The sequence below is a fragment of the Myodes glareolus genome, chromosome 11 (genome assembly GCF_982192425.1).
Source record: "Myodes glareolus chromosome 11, mMyoGla1.1, whole genome shotgun sequence".
Taxonomy (NCBI): Eukaryota; Metazoa; Chordata; class Mammalia; order Rodentia; family Cricetidae; genus Myodes; species Myodes glareolus.
The window spans coordinates 26,067,809-26,090,906 of NC_142036.1; the positions used below are offsets into that span (position 1 = coordinate 26,067,809).

At 46.9% G+C, this 23,098-nt stretch overlaps 1 protein-coding gene across 3 annotated transcripts in view; it reads left to right on the forward strand.

The window, feature by feature from the left end:
• The window catches only part of Ccdc88c (coiled-coil and HOOK domain protein 88C), a 128,323-nt gene that overhangs the window by 97,620 nt on the left and 7,605 nt on the right, over window positions 1-23,098 (forward strand). For all 3 annotated transcript variants that reach the window (XM_087911573.1, XM_048449450.3, XM_087911574.1), the window contains 7 exons: window positions 1,175-1,361; window positions 3,183-3,328; window positions 6,010-6,099; window positions 7,515-7,753; window positions 12,958-13,146; window positions 14,673-14,741; window positions 22,103-22,171. In XM_087911573.1, the coding sequence (XP_087767699.1) occupies window positions 1,175-1,361; window positions 3,183-3,328; window positions 6,010-6,099; window positions 7,515-7,753; window positions 12,958-13,146; window positions 14,673-14,741; window positions 22,103-22,171 (989 nt within the window). The remainder of the gene's footprint in view (window positions 1-1,174; window positions 1,362-3,182; window positions 3,329-6,009; window positions 6,100-7,514; window positions 7,754-12,957; window positions 13,147-14,672; window positions 14,742-22,102; window positions 22,172-23,098) is intronic.

Genomic DNA, 23,098 nt, shown 5'->3' on the forward strand with positions numbered 1-23,098 from the left:
CTTCCTTGTTTAGCTCGTGTTTGGGCAGTCATGTTGGTGAGACCTCATGGGTGTATTTTCTGATGTTACTAGGGGATAATCTCACAGTAAAGTCCCCCATCCTCTGGCTCTGAGAATCTTTTTTTTTCTTTTGTAATTTATTCATGTATTTGTGTGATCTACCTTCATGCACACTAGAAGAGTTAGTCAGATCCTATTACAGATGGTTGTGAGCCACCATGTGGTTGCTGGGAATTGAATTCAGAACCTCTGGAAGAGCGGTCAAGTGCTCTTAACCCCTGGGCCATCTCTAGCCCCTCTGTGAATCTTTTCCCCCTCTTCTGCAGTGTTCCCTGAGCCTTAGATGTAGGAGCGTCTGTAGATGTATGTTGGGACTGGGCTCCACGTCTCTGCATATTCATTGGTTGTGGTTGTCTGTAGTAGCTTCTGTTGCAAAGAGAAGTTTCCTTGACGAGGGGTGAAACTACACTTGCCTGTGGGTATAAGGTCCACTGTTTATAGGTTGCTGTTAGGGATTATGCTGGTTTAGTAAATTACTGGTTGTAGATTCTCCTCCAGTAGCCATGGTTTCTCTAGCTCTGATTACTTAGCTAGGTTTCCAGTACCAGGCATGATCTCCCTCTTGTTGAGTGGCTCTTAAGTCCAATTAGAGAGCTGAGCTGTTGGTTATTGTCGAGTCGGTACCAGTATTGCACCTGTAGCGTTACTGTGCCATGCTGGTGGTTAACGTGGTTCTTGGGTGTCCTGGCTGAGTGGGACTGTTGGTTTCCTTTCTTCTTTGGAAGAGTGAGTGCTGTGTTTTAGAGTGAAAATATTCCCCAGTGTTTTTTTCTTTTTCCATAGCTCTTTTTTCCACTTACACCAGAATGCCTAGACTGTAATGTAGAAGGCTACTGGCCTTGATGTCCTATTTAGGCCAGTATCTTAGCCTGCATGTGTATTGTCCTCTCTCCCCATACCCAGGCCAGCATGGCATCAGAGGTGCCCTCTTAGAGCCCCAGAGAACACGGCTGAAAAGCAGCAGTTTTGCTCAGAATTCTTACATTACACACAGGAGTTAACAGCCTGTGCAGTCTGCCACTCTCAGAACGGGTCCAGAAACCGTAGCTGCTGCAGGCCTTTCTGTCTTTGGAATGCTTCTGAGCCCCTTTGCCTGTGGCTCTCCTCCCCATAGGGTCAGTTTCCTGCACCACCAGCTGAAAGGGGAATACGAAGAGCTGCATGCCCACACCAAGGAGCTGAAAACATCGCTGAACAACTCCCAGCTGGAGCTGAACCGCTGGCAGGCGCGCTTTGACGAACTGAAGGAGCAACACCAGAGCATGGACATCTCCCTGACCAAGCTGGACAACCACTGTGAGGTGAGGCGTGGCTCCGGGCAGCTCTGCGAGGGGCTAGCGCTCCTCCTGGGTGGCTTCTCTGAGGCTGGAGGTGTCTTTGGAGCCAAGGTGAGACCCGAGCGCCACCAGGGGTAGGGACATCTCAGAGACCACTTGGTCTGACATTTGCTCCCTGAGGTCGGCAGTGGCTCCTGTCAGTCCTTCAGGACATGGTAGCACCATCTTCTTTACCTCTTCCTTTCGGCAGACAACCATCCAAGCAAAATGGCCTGGAATTGAGTGTGGCTGCCTGGCTCTGTTCCCCTGGGTGATTCAGCTGCTGGTGGCACAGAGCTGGGTCAGAAATGGCCATTGTGGGAAGCAAAGCCCTTCTTTAAATAGAGTATCAGATAGACCCCACTGTATAGAGAGAGACTGAGGAAAGCAAGTGATTCCCTCCTGATTTCTGAGACACCCCTGGGAGACAAGTCCCAGGCGCTAGTGTTCAATCACCTAGCCAGATCTGAGCTGCCCATGGAGAATGAGAGAGAGAGAGAGAGAGAGAGAAAGGCCCTTGGCTCAGTGCCCTATTGGGGAGGGCTGTCACTGCTCAGGGAACCCATATCCACTGGAGACTGCCACTGCAGGCGGATTCTTTTGTGTGTTTGTATGTCTTTGTCTCTATATGTCTGTGTGTGAGCGTGTGCGTGCATGCACAGGTTTGCTGGCTTGCATGGCTAGTGCTTTTATGAACTGAGCCATTTCTTTGGACCTCAAAGAAGCGTTCTAGCAAAGAAAATGGTCTAACCTCTATTGTCCTTCCAGTTCTGTTCATTACATACATATTAGTTGTAAAAAATGATTGAAAAGAAAGAGGCAGACTTTGATCCTTCGATTAGTTGGTCTTATGGGGTTTCCCTCCTGTGGCATGCTGGGAGTTCACTGTGGCTTACCCGTTAGCTCATTTCATCCTTAGAGAGGTACATAATGGACAGGAGCCCCGGTCTCTGCTTCCCATGCTTCTGGGCCTTCCCGTTACACCACAGTGCTGTTCTCAAACAAAAGTCTGTGAACTTCAGTCCACAGGCTAGAGTCTCCCTATCGCCTGCAGTTGCACAGCCCATGGATCAAGAATGGCTCTTGACATTTTTAATGGTTGAAGCTAAAAATCAAACTAACAATGATATTTTGTAGCTAGGGAAAATTGTGTGAGATTTTTGTCAGTATGTGTGAGAGTGTAGTTTGTTGGGACACAGCCATTCTTAGGTTGCTTTTGTGTTGCTAGGGCACAAGACACTAGATGGCTTGGCAGGCCCACGGTCTTTAGTCTCTGACTTGGCAGAAAGGGCTGTCTTTCACAGCAGCGCACACAGTTGAAATACATAGAAACTACACGTGTGATTTAGCACTGTGTAGTAGCCGCCTTCAAAACAGTTCTTTTCAATGAGATTAATAATTTTTTCTTTTTTCAGTGCTGGGATGTCAGGCAGCCCTTTACCACGGAACCACATCCCTGGCCCCAGAAAATTATCTGTAATAACATTTTATTTAACCAGGAGATCAGGAATATCCTTTCATACGTGATCTTGTATTCCCCCTTTTCTTACTGAGTTTTCAGCGCCCACTTGTGCGTCTGGCTTCACACCTCCATTAGAGTGGCTCACCTGTGCTCTCAACAGCCGCGAGCTGCCACGTGGCTGCTGGGTCAGGTGTGCACATAGGAAATGTAGCCTCGGGCTCGTCGATCCTTCCCAGGTCCTCAGGAGTGCAGACAGCATTAAGATGGACGCCCTGTGCAAGTGTTCCTTTCCCTTGAGAGGCTGGGTTCCCAGCGTAGCGTCACAGTCTTGGTCTGTGTTTCAGCTGCTCTCCCGTCTCAAGGGGAACTTAGAGGAGGAGAACCATCACCTGTTGAGCCAGATCCAGCTGCTGAGTCAGCAGAACCAGATGCTGCTAGAGCAGAACATGGAGAACAAGGAGCAGTACCACGAGGAGCAGAAGCAGTACATGTGAGTGCCGCGGTGGGCATGTCCGTAAGGGGCCCCTGGACCACTGTCCTCAGCCCGCTGCAGACGTCCTGTCTTCTCCTCCCCCAATACACCTGATGCTTTCAAGACAGCCCCTAGCCATTAGGGTTGGAGGGTTGGAAATGGAACTGTACCATTTTATGGAATGTTCTCGATTTCTGAAAAAGGTAAAGGTTAACTTGTGCATGTGTGAGGTTTTGTGCTCCCATGTGCCCTCTCTCTGTGTGAAAACATATGTGTGAGGAGGGGTACATATGCACACACGTGTGTGTGTGTGTGTAGGCCAGAGTTCAACCTGGAGTGTCATTTGAGATAAGGCCTCTCATTGGCCTGTACCTTCCTGATTAGGCTAGGCTGGCTGGCCAGTAAACCCCTGGGTCCTCCTGTCTCGTCTCTTCCCTATTGGGATTACAAGGGCACTCCACTCGGTCTGGCTTTTTAATATGGATTCTGAGGATTGAACTCGGGTCCTCACATGCATCCATAGCAGTTATTTTACCAACTGAGCTATATCCTCTGCCTTCATTTGCTTTTTCTGAAGCATCTGCCATGGTGTGGGGTGCGGGGGTATCTCTCTCTACTTCTAGACTTGAGTTCATTTGTAGAAATAGGCAGCTAGCACCAGATGCATCTCAGGGATCGAGTGCAGATTAAAAACTGGCAATCAGTTTCTATCTCATCTGACTGTAGCAAGTAAGTTTGTCCTGTGCCTTGCTTAACCCCTCCCTCCCCCCAGCCTCAAGCAGGCCGTGGGAGCCTGGAACCCTGGGGCAACAGGGATGAACAGAGTCCCCTCCCATGGGGATTAGAGAGGCACAGAAGGGCGCGTGGAGCTGAGATGAGAGGAGGCCAGGTTGGATAGGGAGGGTCAGGTATAGCAGGTGATCTAGGTGCTGGGAATGTAGGCGAGAGGGTGCCCAGCTAGGCATTGCTTCTCCTGGGACGTCCGAAGGGATGTGTGTCTTGTCACTTGTCAGCGGTAATGAATGTGAGGAAGAGCGCTGATGCTGGAAACCCACAGTTGGACAATCCGAGTGTACCATGCTTGTATATATTATGCCTGTCCTTCCTGATGACCAGCATCTTGGGCAAGCCCTGTGCTGCTGGACTCAGTGTGCTTAAGACAAGAAGAGTGGGCCACGGTGGTGTGTGGCTTCAATCCCAGCACTCAGGAGGCAAAGGCAGGTGGATTTCTGGTAAGTTTGAGACCAGCTTGGTCTACATATCATATTCCAAGAGAGCCGAGGCTACATAGAGAGACCCTGTCTCAAAGCAAAACAAAGGCAGGAAGTGGCCTGTTTATGGAGGGGCGTGGTCACTGAACCCCTGGTGCTTTCCCAGCTCCCTCTGATGTAACTCTGCTGCCTCCTCTTTGCCTGGTGCATCTACTCGCCACCTCCTTCGGGATGGTTTATTCGCCAACCCACACTGTAATTTGGGATCTAAGTGGCAGTTGCTTGAAGTTTACCCTCTGTAATCCATGTGGTAGAGTCGCCAGCCGAGGTTGGGCAGATGCTAACGAAACAGCGTTGAAGTCTGGTCCTAGGGAGACTATTGGTGATGTTTTTTGTATTAGAGAGTGTCTGTGTCAGGCCGGTGGCTTGGCACACCTCCTCTCAGCTTGTTCCAAGCAGCGTGCACCTCATTGGTGCCTTTTCCCAGAGTGCAGCCTTCACAGGGGGCTCTTGGGAAAGTTTTCCCGCATAGATGTTATCTTCTCTGCTTCAGCAATGAAGTAACCTGAGCAGTTACTGTCTAGGGCCTCGCTTTCCCATGAGGAAGTTGGGGGCTTGGAGCCAGCTGACCACACAAGGCCCGCAGGGTTCGGCAAGCTTGGCAGACAGGAAGCAGAGGCACTGGGACTGCCAGTCGCTACTGTGATGTTAAAAGCCTAAGCCGGTTTCCGCCATTTAGAAGCAGAGATTTGCTTTGGCCCCTGAGCTTCTGGCTTTTCAAGCGGTCACCATACCCAGATGCTTTCTTCCCACATGGTGCTCTGCCGGGGCTGACTGCCTGGGGCGTGCTCAAGCTTGTCACGGGCCCCAGTCTGTGGCCTTCAGCCTGTTGCCTTCTTGCTTGTCCTCTGAAAGCAGTGTGCCTCACAAGCTGTTACCAGGCCCCAGGGTGCCTTTGCTACACTGGCATTCAATCTCTGTGTTCAAGTGTTAATGTGCCTGGTGACATTGCTGTGTTAGAGTGTCTGCCTCAGGCCAGCAGTGGCTTGGCCTGGCTGGGAAATCGTGGGAGTTCCAAGCGTGAGTTCCCAGGTGGTAGGATATTTGCTCTCTTAGGCCCACTTAGCTGATCACAGGTCTTCCAAGAGCGTGAATATCTGGGTTTTTGTTTTGATTTTTTGAGATAGGAACTCGCTTTGTAGCTTTGGCTAGACTGGAACTCACTGTGTAGACCTGACTGGCCTCGAACTCAAAGCGATCTACCACCTCTGCCTCCCAAGTGCTGGGATTAAAGGAGTAGGCCAACAAGGCCGGTTAGATGCATAGCTGGTACTGCTGACCCTAAATTCCCAATTCATTGAGCAATGTAGGATTGAACCCCCTCAGGTCCGAATCCAGACACCGATTTCTAATCTGGATTGGGTTGTTGAATACTCTCACTTGTTTATTTAAACTGGATTGATCAGTTTCCTGTCCCTCTGTTCACAGAGACAAATTAAATGCTTTACGGAGACACAAGGAAAAACTGGAAGAAAAAATCATGGATCAGTACAAGTTCTATGACCCTGCTCCAAAGAAGTGAGTAGATCTTAGATCCCTGACACAATGATCATAGGCTGTTTAGTTGAGAGACAGGACAGTCTGGGAGCCATAGGACGGGACCAGCCCTGCGCCCCACTGATAGGTGCCCCTATGGCAGTGGTTCTTAATCTTCCTAATGCTGCAACCCTTTAATACAATTCTTCATTTTATGGTGACCCCCAACCATAAAACTATTTTTTTGCTACTTTATAACAATAATTTTGCTACTGTTATGAATCAATGTAAATATCTGATATGTGGTCCAAAGGGATCACGGCCACAGGCGGAGAACCACCGGCCTATGGCAAAGAAGTAAGAGCTCTCAGCCCTGCCCTGTATACCCCAGCTTGTCCTGTGAGGGGTGGCAAATGCCAGCCAGCCCTGATGAGACACCGGGGTGAACCTTGATAAGAGTCAGAAAGTTGTGAGTCGGTCACTAAAGTTGAATGACTTTAGTCCGAGTTTAGCGTGATGTCGACAGCACAGCCAGGGTCCCTGGAGGGAAAGGGATCGTGAGCAGAACACCTGCCTGGGCCCCACAGTTATCAGCTGTGGTATATACATTGGCCTTATTCCCTGTGTAGACACACTGTCTACGAGGGATGGCTTCACAGGCATGAACAGTGAATCTACCCCTGTGAGCAGTGCCCCAGGTTATGGGCTAGCTCAGTGCCTGTAGATTGCCCATCATCTCTTGTAGTACTTCCCTGGTCACTGGCCTGAAGCCCTGAGAGCGGTCCCTTGAGACTGCCTGGGCTAGGCCATGGAGTTGGAATCACCACCAGCCCTTCAAGGGAGCTCCATTGAGCCGCCCAGTCTCCATCTTCTATGTGGTGGGGAAACTGAGGCTGCAGCGAGGAGTAGGAGTGACAAGTGACCAAGAGCCGGAAGTGTGTAGTGGGGCTCTCCTCCAGGTACCCGAGAATGCCCTCAGTTCCCTTTAGCCCAGACACCTCTGCCCCTGGTGCACCTCCTGAATGCCGGTCAGCGAGCACCAGCCGTCATTGGTTGACTTCAGCAGCTGCGCCTGAAGATGACTTTCACGGGGGAAAGGAAACAAAAAGCAGCTGGATAGCACGGCCCCGTTCTTGCACACAAGAGATGAGTAACGGTGCAGCTAAGTGTCATCCTCTGGGAGACCAGCATGGTCTGATGCCGCGTACCCTCCGCTAACTGCCTCGCCTGCACCCAAGAGCGAGGCTTCTCAGTTCCAGGCCTCCGCGGTGTAAATAAGATCATGGCCATGTTCATGAACACCGTCCTCCGTCCTCTTTTCTTGAGGTTATTGGGATCCCACTTGGGACCTTGTGAATTCGAGGCAAGAACCCTGCCACAGAGCCACACCTCCATCCCCGTGCCATTGCTTGCCTCTTGTAAGCATGGGTTGTAACTCCTAAAATTCTTCTCTCTAGGAAGAACCACTGGATCGGAGCTAAAGCCCTGGTCAAACTTATCAAACCAAAGAAAGAAGGCTCCAGAGAACGATTAAAGTCCAGCACAGATAACTCCTCCTGGCAGCTGGAGCCCTCAGACCCCGCCTCACCATCTGCCTCCCAGACTGTCAGATCGCAGACAGAGAGCCCTGACAACCCCCCATCCGGTCCAAACTGTGCAGAAGAGTGCGACACCCACAACGGGCCTGTGGGGAAAGGTAGGTACTTCTGCCAGATGCGACAGAGCAATGATAGAAGCTCTGACAGCTCCATCCACTGATAGGGTGTGCCATGTCTCCGTGGGAACGTGGCAGTATGTGTGTCCCCTACCTGGGCATGTCACCAAGCCCGTCTCTGCTATGGCTGGGTTGTTACTTTAGAATGGGAAGCACCATTTATTACATGGGCTGCGTGTTTGGAGTTCCCTCAGGTGTGTCGAAGGTTATGGTTAGCTCGTTTCTGTACACACGTATTGACCACACCTTCCGCGTGCCCAGTATTAGAAAGTCCTGAGTGGTTGTCGTCTTTCATCATTTGAAAAGCACCTTGGTTTATTCTCCACTGTAGTCTTGGGACACTGGGTGTATCTTCCCTGAAGGTAGGCATTTGGGATTGGCCAGGAGCTCTGAAGTAAGACAGGAACGCTAGTCATCCATGTTGGAGTTCATTAAGCATCTCCGACTGGACGAGCTGCACGTGGTTGTACCACTGGTGAATGCCTTTGGTCTTGGCAGCACTTCACCACTGAGGTGTTTTAACCATGCTCCTGTGCAGTAAAATCCTCATCTAAGAGATAGATAGTTGGGGCTGGAGAGATGGCTCAGCAGGGACGAGCGCTGGCTGCTCTTGCAGAGGACATGGGTTTTGATTCCCAGCACCCTCATGGCAGCTCACAACTGTCGATAACTCCAGCTCTAGGAATCTGATGCCCCTCTCTGGTTTCCCCAGACACTGCACACACACAACGCACACACAAGTAAGCACTCGTACGCATATTTTTTTTTTTTAAAAAAAAAAAGCAACTTTATTTTTGAGGTAGGGTTTCCCTGTGCAGCCCAGGCTGTCCCGAAACTCATTCTTTAGACCAGGCTGGCCTGAAACTCATTCTTTAGACCAGGCTGGCCTCGTATTCAGAGATCCACCTGCGTCTCCCGCCCAAGTAGGATTAAAGATGTGCACCACCATGCCCAGCTCTTTTTTTTTTTTTTTTTAAAAAATACAGATTGTTGTGCACACAACATACAAAGAGAAGAGGTTGGCAAGGGCGGTGTGATACAGACATTGTTATCGCGGTCACTGCTAGGTCTGTAGTGACTGAACAGTTTTGAAGCTAGGACCAAATTTCCGATGCTGTGATATCGAAAATGACTATAATCAAATCTGAAATATACAAATTACCTTAAACATTTCAAGAAGTTCAAATGTACTTTTCACTCATGGGTGCATTGAGGGAAGTACTGGGTTATTTATGCCAGACCTTCATTCTAAGTAACTTAAATTTTTATTAAAGACACTGGAACTTTCTGAATGTAGTATGTCAGGGAAGCCCGGGCTCTCAGGGGCTGACAGGACACATGAGAAGTCACAGGTGCCCTCTGTTGTGGGTTGCATCATGTTCACCACTGCAAGAGCTCCTGTCACTTCGGCTGGGAGGCGTATGCGCGCTCCCGTCAGCTGCGGCTGTCCTTTATGTGGATGGGAGTAGGTGAAAGGTGAGTCACAGCAAAAGGGGTCTCATGCTGCAGCTCAGTCTAAACTCATATAACCCAGACAGGCCGTGAACTCATGGCATTCCTCCTGAGTCCTGGGATGACAGGTGAGAGCTGCCACGCTTCATCTCTTAACTAGCTCTAGACATTCACATTTCTGATAGCCAGTGAGTTTCCATACTGGCAATTTTTGAACATTTTCCATTTCTGCCTATATTGTCGTTTAAGCTGAATAAATGCGTTGGTTGTGCTCAGTTTAACTGAGTTAAGAAAGCTTTCAGAGACTCTAGCGTGGTAGCACATTCCTTTAGTCCTCACACTTGGGAGGCAGAGGCAGGGGAACCTCTGAGTTTAAAGCCAGCCTGTTCCGCAAAGCGAGTTCCAGGACATCCAGGGCTACACAGAGAAACCCTGTCTCAGAAAAAAAGAAAAAATAAATAAAAATCCAGAAGGCAAGCAAGCAAGCAAACTTTGAGAGAAAGTGTCTGCCTGGTCCATACTGCCACTGGGAGCTGAGCTGAGTACCCTTTGAACCTCTGATTCCTAACCCATGAGGTGGGCATTATTACTGTCCATTTTTTATGCTATGTATTTATTTTCTAGAAGATGGTCTCACAAAGGTAACACTCAGGAGGCAGAGCCCATATAGTAAGAGAGATCCAAGCCCAGCATCTCAGCCTCAGACTCCTGAGTTGGCACAGCCTGAAGTTTTCCCTCAGCTGTGGTCACTAACCTGAAACCCTTAGTCTGTAATGTGGGATTTGATCACTAGGTGGTGCTGTGGCAAAAGAAATAGTAGAGTCTGGCGTCCACTTTAATCCTAAACCAGAAATCCGTTGGAGCAGTGAATACCCTGACAGGGACGGTCAGGAGCTCCACTTCAAGGAGTGGAGAACATGGGGGATCTGAAAGGAAATCATTCCTTCAGGTCTCGGGTGGAGGGGGGGTGAAAAGATATTTGAGTGTTTTCTAAACTCATGTTGCCAAAGGAAGAGATTCTAGAATTACAGGCTTTTGTGAGTGCTTCAGGCAGACTGTACCCTGACGGTGGGCCAGCATGTCATTAGGTGTGTCCAATGAGTTGTCAGGGAACCTGTCATTAAAATGAATGAGTAAGAGAGCTGGCTTCCATGTTAATAAGCATTCGTATTTAATAATTTAACACACTGAAATTGAAAAGTCATCTAAACCGACTGCTCCTGGGGCAACGTATCGTTCTCCTGATGTGCCTCAGAGCTATGGTTGGCACCAGTGTGCCACTAAATTAAATTGAGTCACAGCATAAATGGTTCTGGCCCAGGTATTGGGTACTGACTGGACAGGACTCCGCTTTCCTAAAGTACTTTTCGCTAGCCTAGATTCATTGTGATTATTGTTCATTTCATTTGTTTGTTTTTTGTTTTTCCTCTTCTGGGTTATCACAATGATAACAATTTAGCATCCCAGCGCAAAAAGAGTCCCTTTTTGAGAAGCAAAAGCAAGGATAAAGACAAGTCTCCGACGGCCCACCCAGCTCTCTCTAAACGTCTGCGGTTCTGGTCTTCCTCTGACATCCCATCCTCTCCCAGCGAGTCTGTCTCTTTCTCAGACATTGGGGACTTCTGACCCCCTCCTTTACCATGTGTCTTCATCATGTATCCCTCCTTCATTTCTAAAATTCATGCTGCCAACCAAAGGAAGTTAGTCCCTAAAGGCCACGTGGTCCCTAATGGACCCCTGTTCCTCACCCCAGTTACAAAGTAGCCATCGTGGATTCTGATTGCAAAATAGAAGATGAGTTCTCATGCTCCCTGGACCATTCTTCAGCACAGCACAGTTTTAGGGGACCCTCAGGATGTACGTGCATTTACTTGTCCTTGGGCCAGGAGACCCATGCTAAGTAAGTGAAGAGGCCTCGTGTTTGCTCCCCCTCCCTGCATCTGCAAGCTTCTGTTGTGCCCGTGCAACGCAGGCGTGGTTTGCTGTCGCTGTGCTCCTGAGGTACCGCCAGCCGGTGAGCTGCCTTTCTAAAGATTTATTCTTAAGCAGCTCAGCTTTGCTCCCCTCTCTTGGTCAGAACACAGCTGCTGCCTTCCGCTCCTAAGCCCCCAGTTCTGTGTTTTGAAGGATGGCCTGCTCTTTTCTAGCATTTTGAATAATTGAGCTGATTCTGCCCAGCCAGAGTGGAGTTTTATGACTCTGTTGTGATTCTTTGACATCGTGGATGGTGAAATCAAAGCCATAGTGGACAGACCATATATCAGGACTTAAGTTACACCCAGAGCAGGGGAAGATGCTGGCCAGAGAGGTCACCACCACCGTCATTGTCTGCCTCACACCACGGCTCTGTGATTTGGGCCGTGGCCCCTTCTGCTATATGGTTATTATATGTTCTCCCTTAAAGTGACTCAGTGCTTGCACTTCACTTTATCTTGAAAAGGAAAGGTTATTGTCAGTACTGTGCTGCACATGGAAAAGAAGTGTCACCGTAGAAATCAGGTGACCATATAAACCTGCAGCCATGACAGCGTTAAGGTTGGTTATCATTGCCGCTGACTTCAGCTTGTGACCCTGTCTTTAAGAACACCAAGCCATCATGGCACCTGATCCCAGAGTCTGTCTTCCTCGCATGCCGTTGGAATTGTGCTTGTCTGTCTGGTGCTCATGCAGCCTGTCTACCCGTCTCCACCCCCTTCTGGAGCTTCATTTTCACCTAACCCACAGGAAGGCCTCGTCACTATCCATTCTACCAGACTTGAGTCTTGCTTCTCATCAGGGTTAGCATCCAAAATCTAATCTCCTCCTTAGTTCAGATCCTAAGATCTGAGCCTTGAGACCACACGCAGAAGAACTCTGGAGTGGAAGGGCTGAGGAGTCCAGGTCATGCGAGAGCAACTTCCACCTGCAGCCCGGCCAGCTGCTGGGAGTGCTCCCGTGTTTTCTTTTGTTTGTTCGGGGTTATTCTCTTTTCTGGGCTCGCACCCTGGGTCTTACATATGATGCCATCTCATTGTGCCCTCGGCCCTCCCTGCTCATTTATATTTTGTATCTGGAGATCCCACACTCACTCCTCCTGGTTGTCTGTTTTGGTTAGGTGTTTTGGGGCAGGGGGTGTTGGTTTGTTTGTTTTTAGAGGTAGTGCTTTTCAACAATATTGCTTAATTTCAGCAGGTATATCCCCGGGGCCTGGGGCAGAAGACATTGAGAAATTAGGTTGTAGCAGAAAATTTAGCACTGCATAAAAACCTAAGATACAAGGTAAAAACCACCTTGCAGAGATTAAAGTTTTTGGGGGTTTTTTGTTTCGTTTCTGAGAACAAACTGTGGTGAGCTTGTCAGTGAACTTCCTTTTGATACCCCAAGGAACCAGTTGGCAGGGCCCTTAGCACCCCAATGGCAGGGTTGGAGACAGCTGCAGGTACTTGTTCAGGTTGTTGGGACAGAATTTGTAGAGGATCACAGAAAGCATACCCCGTAGTTGACTTTTGGATCATCCCCAACATTTTATTTCTCCTCTTGTGTTCTTCCCCACCAGTCCCCCAGTGCTAACCATGTGGCCACACTGGAATCTGAGCTAGCCTTGTGGTAGCCTCCTACTCTCAGTCCCAGCTGGGGGCCACCCAGCTTGTGTCTCTGTAGTCTCTGTGCCCTGCCGCACCTGCTTCGGGCCTCCGTGTGCTTGCCCAGTCTTGACTCGGGCTCACGACCTCATTTCTCAATGTCTTCTGCCCCAGGCTCCGGGGATCTAAAACCAAAGCGAGGGTCTCCACGAGGAGGCAGTGTTGATCGCACAGATGCCTCCACGGACCCAGCTGTGAAGTCCTGGCCCTCAGAGCCTGGCTCCCGGACTTTTTCAACCTCAGCCATCATGGCAGCCCCTTCCAGCTCCACCTCAGTCCCCAAGCACCCAGGCCGCACCAAAGGTGAGTATGACTTCTCTAGAGGATGAGCTCTGGGCCTGGGACCGGAGATATTCTCAGAGGGGAAAAGCTGACGAAGACTTCTGAGTCACAAATTGGTGCAAGCCTTGCCTCTGCTAACCAGCCAAGTGAGTTTGGATAAATAATTCAACCATCAGTAGGCCCAAGTACCACGAGAAAAGCCTCAGGACCCATCAGCAAGAGCATTCAGGCATTGGTGTTTCCAGGGTTGGGCTGATACCAGGCAGCTCCCTGGAGTCAGAAGATATTTTCTCTAGAAAAGATGAATGAGAGGGTCTCTAACCCAGAAGTCTGTTGACAGAACCAAGGGCAAATGTCCCGTACCAAAAACAACAACATCAGTGAGGGCTTTGCAGATAGCTATATCCTGGCACTCCAGTGTCTGTACACACCCCAGGAGAAAAATCGGTAGGCTTTGAGTCTCACTAGCTGAAGAGATCCCCAGGCAAATGGCTTGGTCAGATGTCACATGAAGCCCACAGAGGCTCAAGGATTCTGTAGACACATGAGAGCCTGCAGCCCCTAACAGAGGAAAAGCCAATAGAGAAGTCACTGGCATAAACTGGGGTGTTTGGAAGAAGTGTTAAATTGCCTGATGGTGGTAAGAAAAGTTACTGTGGTCGCGAAACAAGAACAGGATGCTATGAAAGAAGTGATGGCCAGAGAGAAGCGTTTGAAAGTCTAGAATACACAAACAGAAGGGAACCGCCCCCTCCATATGATTGAAGAAAGATGAAAATACGAAAATAAAATAAAGGAAAAAAGAAACAGCTGAATATGATGGCCTCTTTGGGGTTACGCCTATACACTCAGCCTTGGAAGGAAGCATGCACAATCTTGGTGCTATAAGTAAAACACAAGCAACACTCATGGGGTCCCTGAGTTCACAGTCTGGACACTTGTTGCCAGCGGGTAGGTAACTGATTTCAGTATGGAGATCTTTTCAGAGATGACCCCGTATTTAGTGTTCAGATAGAAACAGGCAATCTTGGAGAGGCCTCTTGCTGACTAATATCTTGTCTGAGGGCTGAGGGCTCTAGGCTTACTCACCCTCCCCCCCCTTAGATGGTGGGTCCCAGTTGTCTGCTCTTTTTCTTTCCTTCCCTCCCCCAACTTGATGTCATTGTGGCCCTTAAAGATGGTCGCACACCCTCTGCCTTTGGTGCTGCTAGCTGTGGGAGTTGGAAAGGTCCTGGGGCACTAGACTCTTAGCCGCTTTCCCTGGCCCCAGGGCCAGAGCTCACCTGCCCTTCATGCACAGGCACAAAGTATGACTTGAGATAGATGGGGTCAGTCCAGTGCATTAGCCCGTCTTCTCTTCCCAGGTAGACAGATGAGCGGGGGCACCATCCATATCCCTCCCTCACCCCTTGGACCTTCTCTTGCTTGCTTGATTCAGGGGCTGAACAAAGGCCTGAACTGGTCATGTAGCCCGGGACCCCAGGGTTTTCCTTGTGGGTTGTAGGTATTCTAGAAACCATAACACATTAACTTTATTCTCTCCTTAGGTTGTAATTCAGAAGACAATCTCTGTGAGCCTTCCATGGAGCCTGAGGGGCCCTACCACCGGCAGCCAGGTGAGTAGCCGGTGTGGTTTAGGTGGGTTTTTGTTGGTCGCACTCTGAGTTTAAGCCAAGTGGCACAGGCGTCATGGATATCTAGCACACAAGAGAGGTGAGGGTGGAATTGTTATGGTGGACATGGAGAGGCAGGGCCTGGAGCGTCTCTGAGCCTGCCTCTCTGCCCTGCTTTCCTCCGCCCACGCAGTTCTACTTGACAGCCTCTCCAGGCTTCTGCCCCCCTAGAAGCCTCTGAAAACTCTGAGATGTCATACAACTCAGTGTTACCACAGGCACGTGGGACCTGAGCAAGGGCAAAGTGCAGGGCTTCCTAAAACATGTTCCCTGCATTGGTCACCAGGACTCCCTGGCACACCTGGAGGATGCTGCTTTGGAAATCATTACGGTGATTTCTCAGAAAATTAGGAATCAATCTATCTCAAAACCCAGCAATACCACTCTTAGGCATATACCCAAACGATGTTCAGTCATACCATAAGGACATCTGCTCAACCATGTTCATAGCAGCATTATTCATAATAAGCAGAACATGCCCCTCAATTGAAGAACAGATAAGGAAAAAGTGGTACATTTATACGATGGAGTACTACTCGGCAGTAAAAAATAATGACATCTTAAAATTTGCAGGCAAATGAACAGAACTAGAAAAAACCATACTGAGTGAGGTAACTCAGACCCAGAAAGACAAATATAATATGAATTCACTCATAATTGGATTTTTAGACACATAAAGCAAAAACAATTGGCCTACAATTCACAACCCTTCCACCTTCCACCCTACCTCACATGCTCCCAATTTATTCAGGAGATCTTGTCTTTTTCTCCTTCCAGAGTGGATCCCTGTGTGTCTCTCTTAGGGTCTTCTTTGTTGTCTAGGTTTTCCCGTACTCTACATCCTCTCGGCATAGGCTGTCATTGGTGCTTTTGATCTTAGCCATTCTGACAGGTGTAAGATGGTATCTCAGAATTGTTTTGATTTGCATTTCCCTGATAGCTAAGGATGTTAAACATTTCCTTAAGTAACTTTTGGCCATTTGAGATTCTTCTGTTGAGAATTCCCTGTTTAGATCTGTACCCAATTTTTTTTAAATTATATTATTTGTTCTTTTAATGTCTAGTTTCTTGAGTTCTTTATATATTTTGGAGATCAGCCCTCTGTCACATGTGGGGTTAGTGAAGATCTTTTCCCATTCTGTAGGCTGTTGTTTTGTCTTGTTGACCGTGTCCTTTGCTTTACAGAAGCTTCTCAGTTTCAGGAGGTCCCATTTATTAATTGTTTCTCTCAGTGTCTGTGCTGCTGGAGTTACAGTTAGGAAGTGGTCTCCTGTGCCCATGCGTTCAAGGCTATTTCCCACTTTCTCTTCTATGAGGTTCAATATGGTTGCTTTCATGTTGAGATCTTTGATCCATTTGGACTTGAGTTTTAATAGGTGTGGATCTATTTGCATTCTTCTACATGTTGATAATAAGTTATGCCAGCACCATTTGTTGAAGATGCTTTCGTTTTTCCCTTTTACAATTTTGGCTTTTTTGTTCAAAATCAGGTATTCATAGGTGTGTGGGTTGATATCCAGGTCTTCAATTCTGTTCCATTAATCCATGTGTCTTTTTTTATGCCAATACCAGGGTGTTTTCATTAATGTAGCTCTATAGTAGGGTTTTAAGTCAAGGATTGTGATGCCTTCAGAAGTTCCTTTATTGTACAGGATTGATTTGACTATTCTGGGTTTTTTGTTTTTCCATTTGAAGTTGTGTATTGTTCTCTCGAGGTTTGTGAAGAATTTTGCTGGGATTTTCATGGGTATTTCATTGAATCTGTAGATTGCAATACAGATTTTGGTAAGATTGCTATTTTCACTATCCTACCTGTCCAAGAGCATGAGAGATCTTTCCATTTTCTGATGTCTTCTTAGATTTCTTTCTTCAAAGATTTAAAGTTCTTGTCATACAGGTCTTCCAGTTGTTTGGTTAGAGTTACCCCAAGGCATTTTATGCTATTTGTGGCAATTGCAAAGGGTGTTATTTCTCTGAATGTTTTTTTTTAACAGCCTGTTTATCATCTGTGTATAGGAGAACTCTTGTATCCTGCTACATTACTGAAAGTGTTTATCAGTTGTAGGAGTTCCCTGGTGGAATTTTTGCAGTCACTTATGCAAAGTGTCATATCATCTGCAAATAGTGAAAGTTTGACTTCTTTTCTAATTTATATCCCCTTGTTCTCCTTTTACTTATTTATTTTTCTTACTGCTCTAGTGAGAACTTCAAGTACTATATTGAATAGATACGGAGAGAGTGGACAGCCTTGTCTTGTTCCTGATTTCAGTGGGATCACTTTGAGTTTCTCTCCATTTATGTTCCTTGTATCCTTGCTCTCTCCAAGACTTATCATGACGGGTAATGAATTTTGTCCAAGGCTTTTCAGCATCTAATGAGATAATCATGTGGATTTTTTTCCTTTCAGTTTGTTTATGTGGTAGATTACATTGACCAATTTTCATATGTTGAGCCATCCCTGCATCTCTGGGATGAAGCCTACTTGGTCATAGTGAATGATTTTTCTGTTGTGTTCTTGGATTCAGTTTGCCAGTATTCTATTGAGTATTTTTGTATGAATGTTCATGAAGGAGATTGGTCTGAAATTCTCTTTCTTAGTTGTATCTTTGTGTGGTTGGGGTAACAGGGTAGCTGTACCCTTGTAGAAAGAGTTTGGCAATGCTCCTTCTGTTTCTGTTTGGAACAATTTCAGACAACTAATTTGTCTGGATTTCCTCTGTGTCCATTGTTATGTCCCCCATTTCTTTTCTGGTTTTGTTAATTTGGATATTCTCTCTCTGTCTTTTGGTTAGTTTGAATAAAGGTTTGTCTATTTTGTCAATTTTTGTTGTTGTTATTTTGTTTTTCTGGAAGAACCAACCCTTTGCTTCATTGATTCTTTGTATTGTTTTCTTTGTTTCTATTTTGTTGATTTCAGCTCTCAGTTTGGCTATTTCCTCTCATCTTCTGGGTGAGTTTGCTTCTTTTTGATCTAGAGCTTTCAGGTGTTCTGTTAACTCACTAGTGTGGGATTTTTTTTTCCAGCTTCTTTAGGCGTTTAGTGCTATGAACTTAGTGCACTGCTTTCATTGTGTCTCATAAATTTGGGTATATTGTGGATTCATTTTCACTGAATTTTAGGAAGTCTTTAATTTCTTTATTTCTTCCTTGACCCAGTAATGATTCAGTTGAGTGTTGTTCAGTTTCCATGAGTTTGTAAGCTTTCTGCAATTAGTGTTGTAGAATTCTAATTTTAAGCCATGATGATCCAATAAGACACAGGGTTATTCCAGTTGTTTTGTAACTGTTGAGGTTTGCTTTGTTACCGAGTGTGTGGAGAAGGATCCATGAGGTGCTGAGAAGAAGATTTTTTTTTTTTGTATTTGCGTGAAATGTTTTGTAGATGTCTGTTAAGTCCATTTGAGTCATAACATCGGTAAGTTCCTTTCTCTGTTAAGTTTCTGTATGGCAGACTTATCCAGTGGTGAAAGCGGGGTGTTGAAGTCTCCCACTGTTAGTGTATGTGGCTTGGTGTGTGGTTTAAGCTTTAGTAATGTTTCTTTTACAGATGTGGGTGCCCTTGTATTTGGGGCATAGATGTTCAGAACTGAGACTTCATCTTGGTGGATTTTTCCTGTGATGAATATGGAAATGACCTTCATCTCTTTTGACTAATTTTGGTTTGAAGTCCATTTTGTTAGATAGCTACACCAGCTTGTTTCTTAGGTCCATCTGAGGTAATGTCTGTCTTTGTAGTTGAGGTGTGTCTCGTGTATGCAGCAGAAGGATGGATTCTGATTTTGTATCCAGTCTATTAGCCTGTGTCTTTTTATAGGTGAATTGAGTCCGTTGATATTAAGGGGTATTAATGGCCAGTGATTGCTAATTCCTGTTATTTTTGTTGTTGTTGGTGGTGTGTGTATGTTTCTCTTTTTTGGATTTTGTTGGTGTGAGATTATTGCCTGTGTTTTTGTAGGGGTAGCTAATTTCCTTGGGTTGGAATTTGATTAAATCTGGTTTTGTCATGGAATATCTTGGTTTTTTTCCCGTCTATGTTGATTGAAAGTTTTGCTGGATGTAGTAATATGGAGTTGTATCATGGTCTCTTAGTGTCTGTATAATGCGACCTAACCAGGACCTTCTGGCTTTCATTGTTTCTGTTGAGAAGTTTGGTGCAATTCTGATAGGTCTGCCTTCATATGTCACTTGGCCTTTTTCCTTTGCAGTTCCTAATATTCTTTCTTTAGTCTATATGTTAAGTGGTTTGATTATTATGTGGCAAGGGGACTTTTTTGGTTTAGTGTATTTGGTGCTCTGTAAGCTTATTGTACCTTTATAGGCACATACTTTTTTAGGTTGGGAACTTTTCTTCTATGATTTTGTTGAGCATAGTTTCTGTGCCTTTGAGCTGGATTTCTTCAGTTCATATTCTTAGGTTCAGTCTTTTCATGGTATCTCATATTTCCTGGATATTTTATGTTAAGAATTTGTTGTATTTAACATTTTCTTTGACCAATGAATCTATTTCCTCTATTGTATCTTCAGTGCCTGAGACTCTCTTTCATCTCTTGCGTTCTGTTGTTTATGCTTGCTCTATAGTTCCTAATTGTTTACCCAGGTTTTCCGTCTCCAGATTTCCCTCCATTTGTGTTTATTTTTTTTCTCCCTCTATTTCAGTTTTCAAGCCTTGAACTGTTTCTTTCCCGTTTGATTGCTTTTTCTTGATTTTCTTCAAGGTATTTGTTGATTTCTTCCAATTTTTTTGGTTATCTATTCCTTTTTCCTCCATTTCTTTAAGGAAATTTTTTATTTCCTCTTTAAAGTCCTCTATCATCTTCATAAAATTATTTTTAAGGTCATTTTCTTCTGCTTCATCTGTGTTGGGATGTTCAAGTCTTGCTGTTGTAGAAACACTAGTTCCTGATGGTGCTGTATTGCTCGTTAGGTTGCTGTCTACCCATTTCTTTCTCCAATCGGAACAGGTGGAGCCTATGTTTCAGGGGACTCCATTTTCCTTCAGTTGGTGTAGTTGGGGGCTGTGGCTTCCTTGATTACTTCTTCAGGTGTAGGCAGAGGAGATACTTTGGATACCGTTCCTCCAGGTGCCTATGGGCCCAAGGCTCAGAGGGTCGTTCCTCCAGGTGTTAGTGGGGCTGAGGCTCCCATGGTCAGGTAATTTGTGGAGGCCACTGCTGTCGTTGTAGTTTTCATTGCCATGCTGATGCTCACACTTCTCACAGTGGTCTCTAGTTCCCAGTTTTTAAAAAGGAATTCTAGGGGGCTGACAAAATGGCTCAGTGTGTAAGGGCACTTGCCAAGTGCAGGTGTGGCAACTTGAGTTTGATCACATAACCCATGGGGTCAAAGGAGAGAACCAGCTACTGCATTTGTCCTCTGACCTCCATACACATGTGTGTACACATGCACACACATGCACGCATGCATGCGTGCACACAAATAAATGTTTAAAAATAATGTTTTAAAAACTAAAAAGCAGTGGGCTAGTGGGGTGTCTCAGTGAGTTAGGGCACTTGCTACCAAGCTTAATGGCCTGAATTCTATTCCCAGGAGACACATGATGGAAGGGAACCATTTCCTGCAGTTTTGTCCTTCGACCTCTGCACATGCCCTCACACACACATCACACACACTAATAAATATGTTTAAAAAAACGTAAACCCTAAAGTGTAGGAAGAAATTCTTTAAAAGGGAAACCTTGGAGATTTACATTGGTTCAGTTTATTTCTGATGTGCTTGGAGTTGTTGAGGAAGCCAGCCTTGTCTTCTACCCATTCTTTAGAGAGTGTGACAATGTTGGTGTTTGTTATTTATGATTGATTCTGTGGGTAAAGACAGGCTCTTTCATGAGGGCTCTTGGTCCAGGAACCCTTCTGTCTTTACCAGAGTAGGGGACCCTGTAGTAGGAGGGGGCCCTTTCAAGTGCACCAGCTCACTGTGGAGCCAGTTTAGTGACTGGTTGCCTGGCCATGAGGTTCTTCATATACCTCCCGACTCCTGCAGTTTCATTGTTTGGAATATGAAAAAAAAAATTGTTTAATGAACTTGGGTGAGTGGGCATGATGGTTCAGGCTTATGATCCCAGCTCTCAGGAGACTCAGATGAGAGGTTTGTGTGTTCAAGGCTACCCTAAACTACCTAATAAGGCACTAACTCAAAACCAAAATTAAATAATAAACATAGATGCTTCCGTTTAGCACACCCTGTACCTGTTACAGAACAGCCTGCGTTTGTTCCGACTGCCTCTCCACCAAGGGTCTTGGTTCAATACTGTTCCCAAGCTCCAAGTCTTCTTTGGCTCATCCCTAAACACTTAGCCAACAGATGTGTCCAGATGCCTGCTCTGTGCCAAGGCCTACCACACTTGGTACTTAGGCCTGTGTAGACACCCGGGCTGACGCCCCTTGAGGACAGCAAGCCAGGGGCCTTCTAGTGTTTCTGAAGGCTTGCCCGGTGCTGTTACACATTGCACTTGACTCCAGAGCTACAGAGATGTTAGAACATTACCCCTGTCCCTTGGGGCTCAGAGCCCAGCAGCGGAGGTATTTTCTCACCTGACACTGGTACCGGCTGCTGCAGGTGGACCCTAAAGGGATGGTCCAGCCAGGGCAAGGAGTGGCGTGCTGCCCTCTGCACCTGAAGCAGAGTGATGACTGCAGACTGGCTCAGGCTGACACCCACGGTCATGAAGGCTGGGTCCCTCTGCCTTTGTTACTAGGAGCCTTGAGTTTTCAATTTAGAGCAGATGAATGTTTGAGGAAGGTGACCGAAAGCGGCTGAAGAAATGCAGGCAGCATGTAGACAGACATCCCGGCATCACCTACAGGAGACACTCTGACACACACTTCTGCTTGCACATACATGTGTGCACCTCCTGCCTTGGATAGTACCTCACTGCTGACAGGACTGTGGGCATGTGTTCCAGAAAGTTCTGTGCAGTGAGAGGTGGTCTCTAAGCTCCAGTCCTGGGTTTGCCCAGAAGAGCCCCTATGTACTTTTTGTGCTAGAATTCTGTGATGTGGCCTGTTTCATTGCCGTTTTAAACTAGATGCCTAGACCTGGTGACAGATAGAGACCTAGCTCTGCCAGTTATGGCTGCCTGCTGCGTGCTGTGTCTAGCTCTCTGTTGCTGAAGCCAGTTGCCTCAGAAGAGTATATGCAGCATCCTGCGGACCTCCCTGCCCGAGAGCCCTGGCCTGAACTGGTGTAGAGTTACTTCGTTATGTTTTCTTCCTCGAGTCGGGATATTCACCTGGGATCTACCTGGCCATTGGCCCTTTGTATTAAATACAGTCGTTTCTTCTCAGTGTCGCGGCCAAACAGCTTGGAGAGCAGCAGGAACACATCCAGCAACAGCTCACCCCTGAGCCTCAAGGGTAAGGCAAGCATTTATTAGGACGTTCAGCTCCGGACTCACACCATTCTTAGAGTTCAGATCTGCTTAGCGGGGCTGGAGGCACATCTGGTGCAGTCATAGGTTACACCAAGGTTCCAGGCACAGGCCAGGGAGATTAGGGCTGCCTACCCCGAGGACATGAATAAGTCACAGCTCCTCTGGGCCCAAGCTCTGTGGGATAGAGAGAGGGATCAGTGCTCTTTCCCACGCAGAACCGAGAACAAGTGGGATTTCTTTTAGAAGAGGAGTTTCGTGTCCCAGGCTGCTCTCCAGCTCACTTTAGAGCCAAGGCCAGAGTGCCGCCATGCTAGCCTGTGCGACGCTGGGACTCCAACCCTGAACGCCATGCGTGTTAGCCAAACACTCTGCCAACTGAGGTACATCCCCAGGCCGAATTTGATTCTTTAACAGAAATTTAAAATTTTAAGTTTATTTCATGGTCTGTTTTCATGTTTGGACCCCTGCCCCCCACATTTGTGGTGTTTTTGTGGTTTGGTTTTGGGTGTTCTATTTTTTTTTTGATTGGTTTTTGTTTGTTTTGTTTGTTTGTTTTGAGCCTGTCCTGACACTAGCTCTGTAGACCATGCTGGCCTCAAACTCAGAGATCTGCCTGTCTCTGCCTCCTGAGTGCTGGTATTAAAGGCGTGCGCCACACCACCCATCCCATCTCCACATTTGAAGAGAACATATGCTGTCACCGGACTTTATTGCTTGAGATTTTTTTTCTTCTTCACTTCTACATGACTGACTCCTGCAAGAGTGACCTTGCATGTTTGTGTGCCGAGTGAACTTTTAGTATGTGGGTGGGTGAGAGCTGATGAGCGTGCCAGGGTTAGTCATTTCAACGTCACGGCTCGCTGCGGTGTCACACATACTGACGTTGGAGCAGTGTAGAAGAGATGGGCAC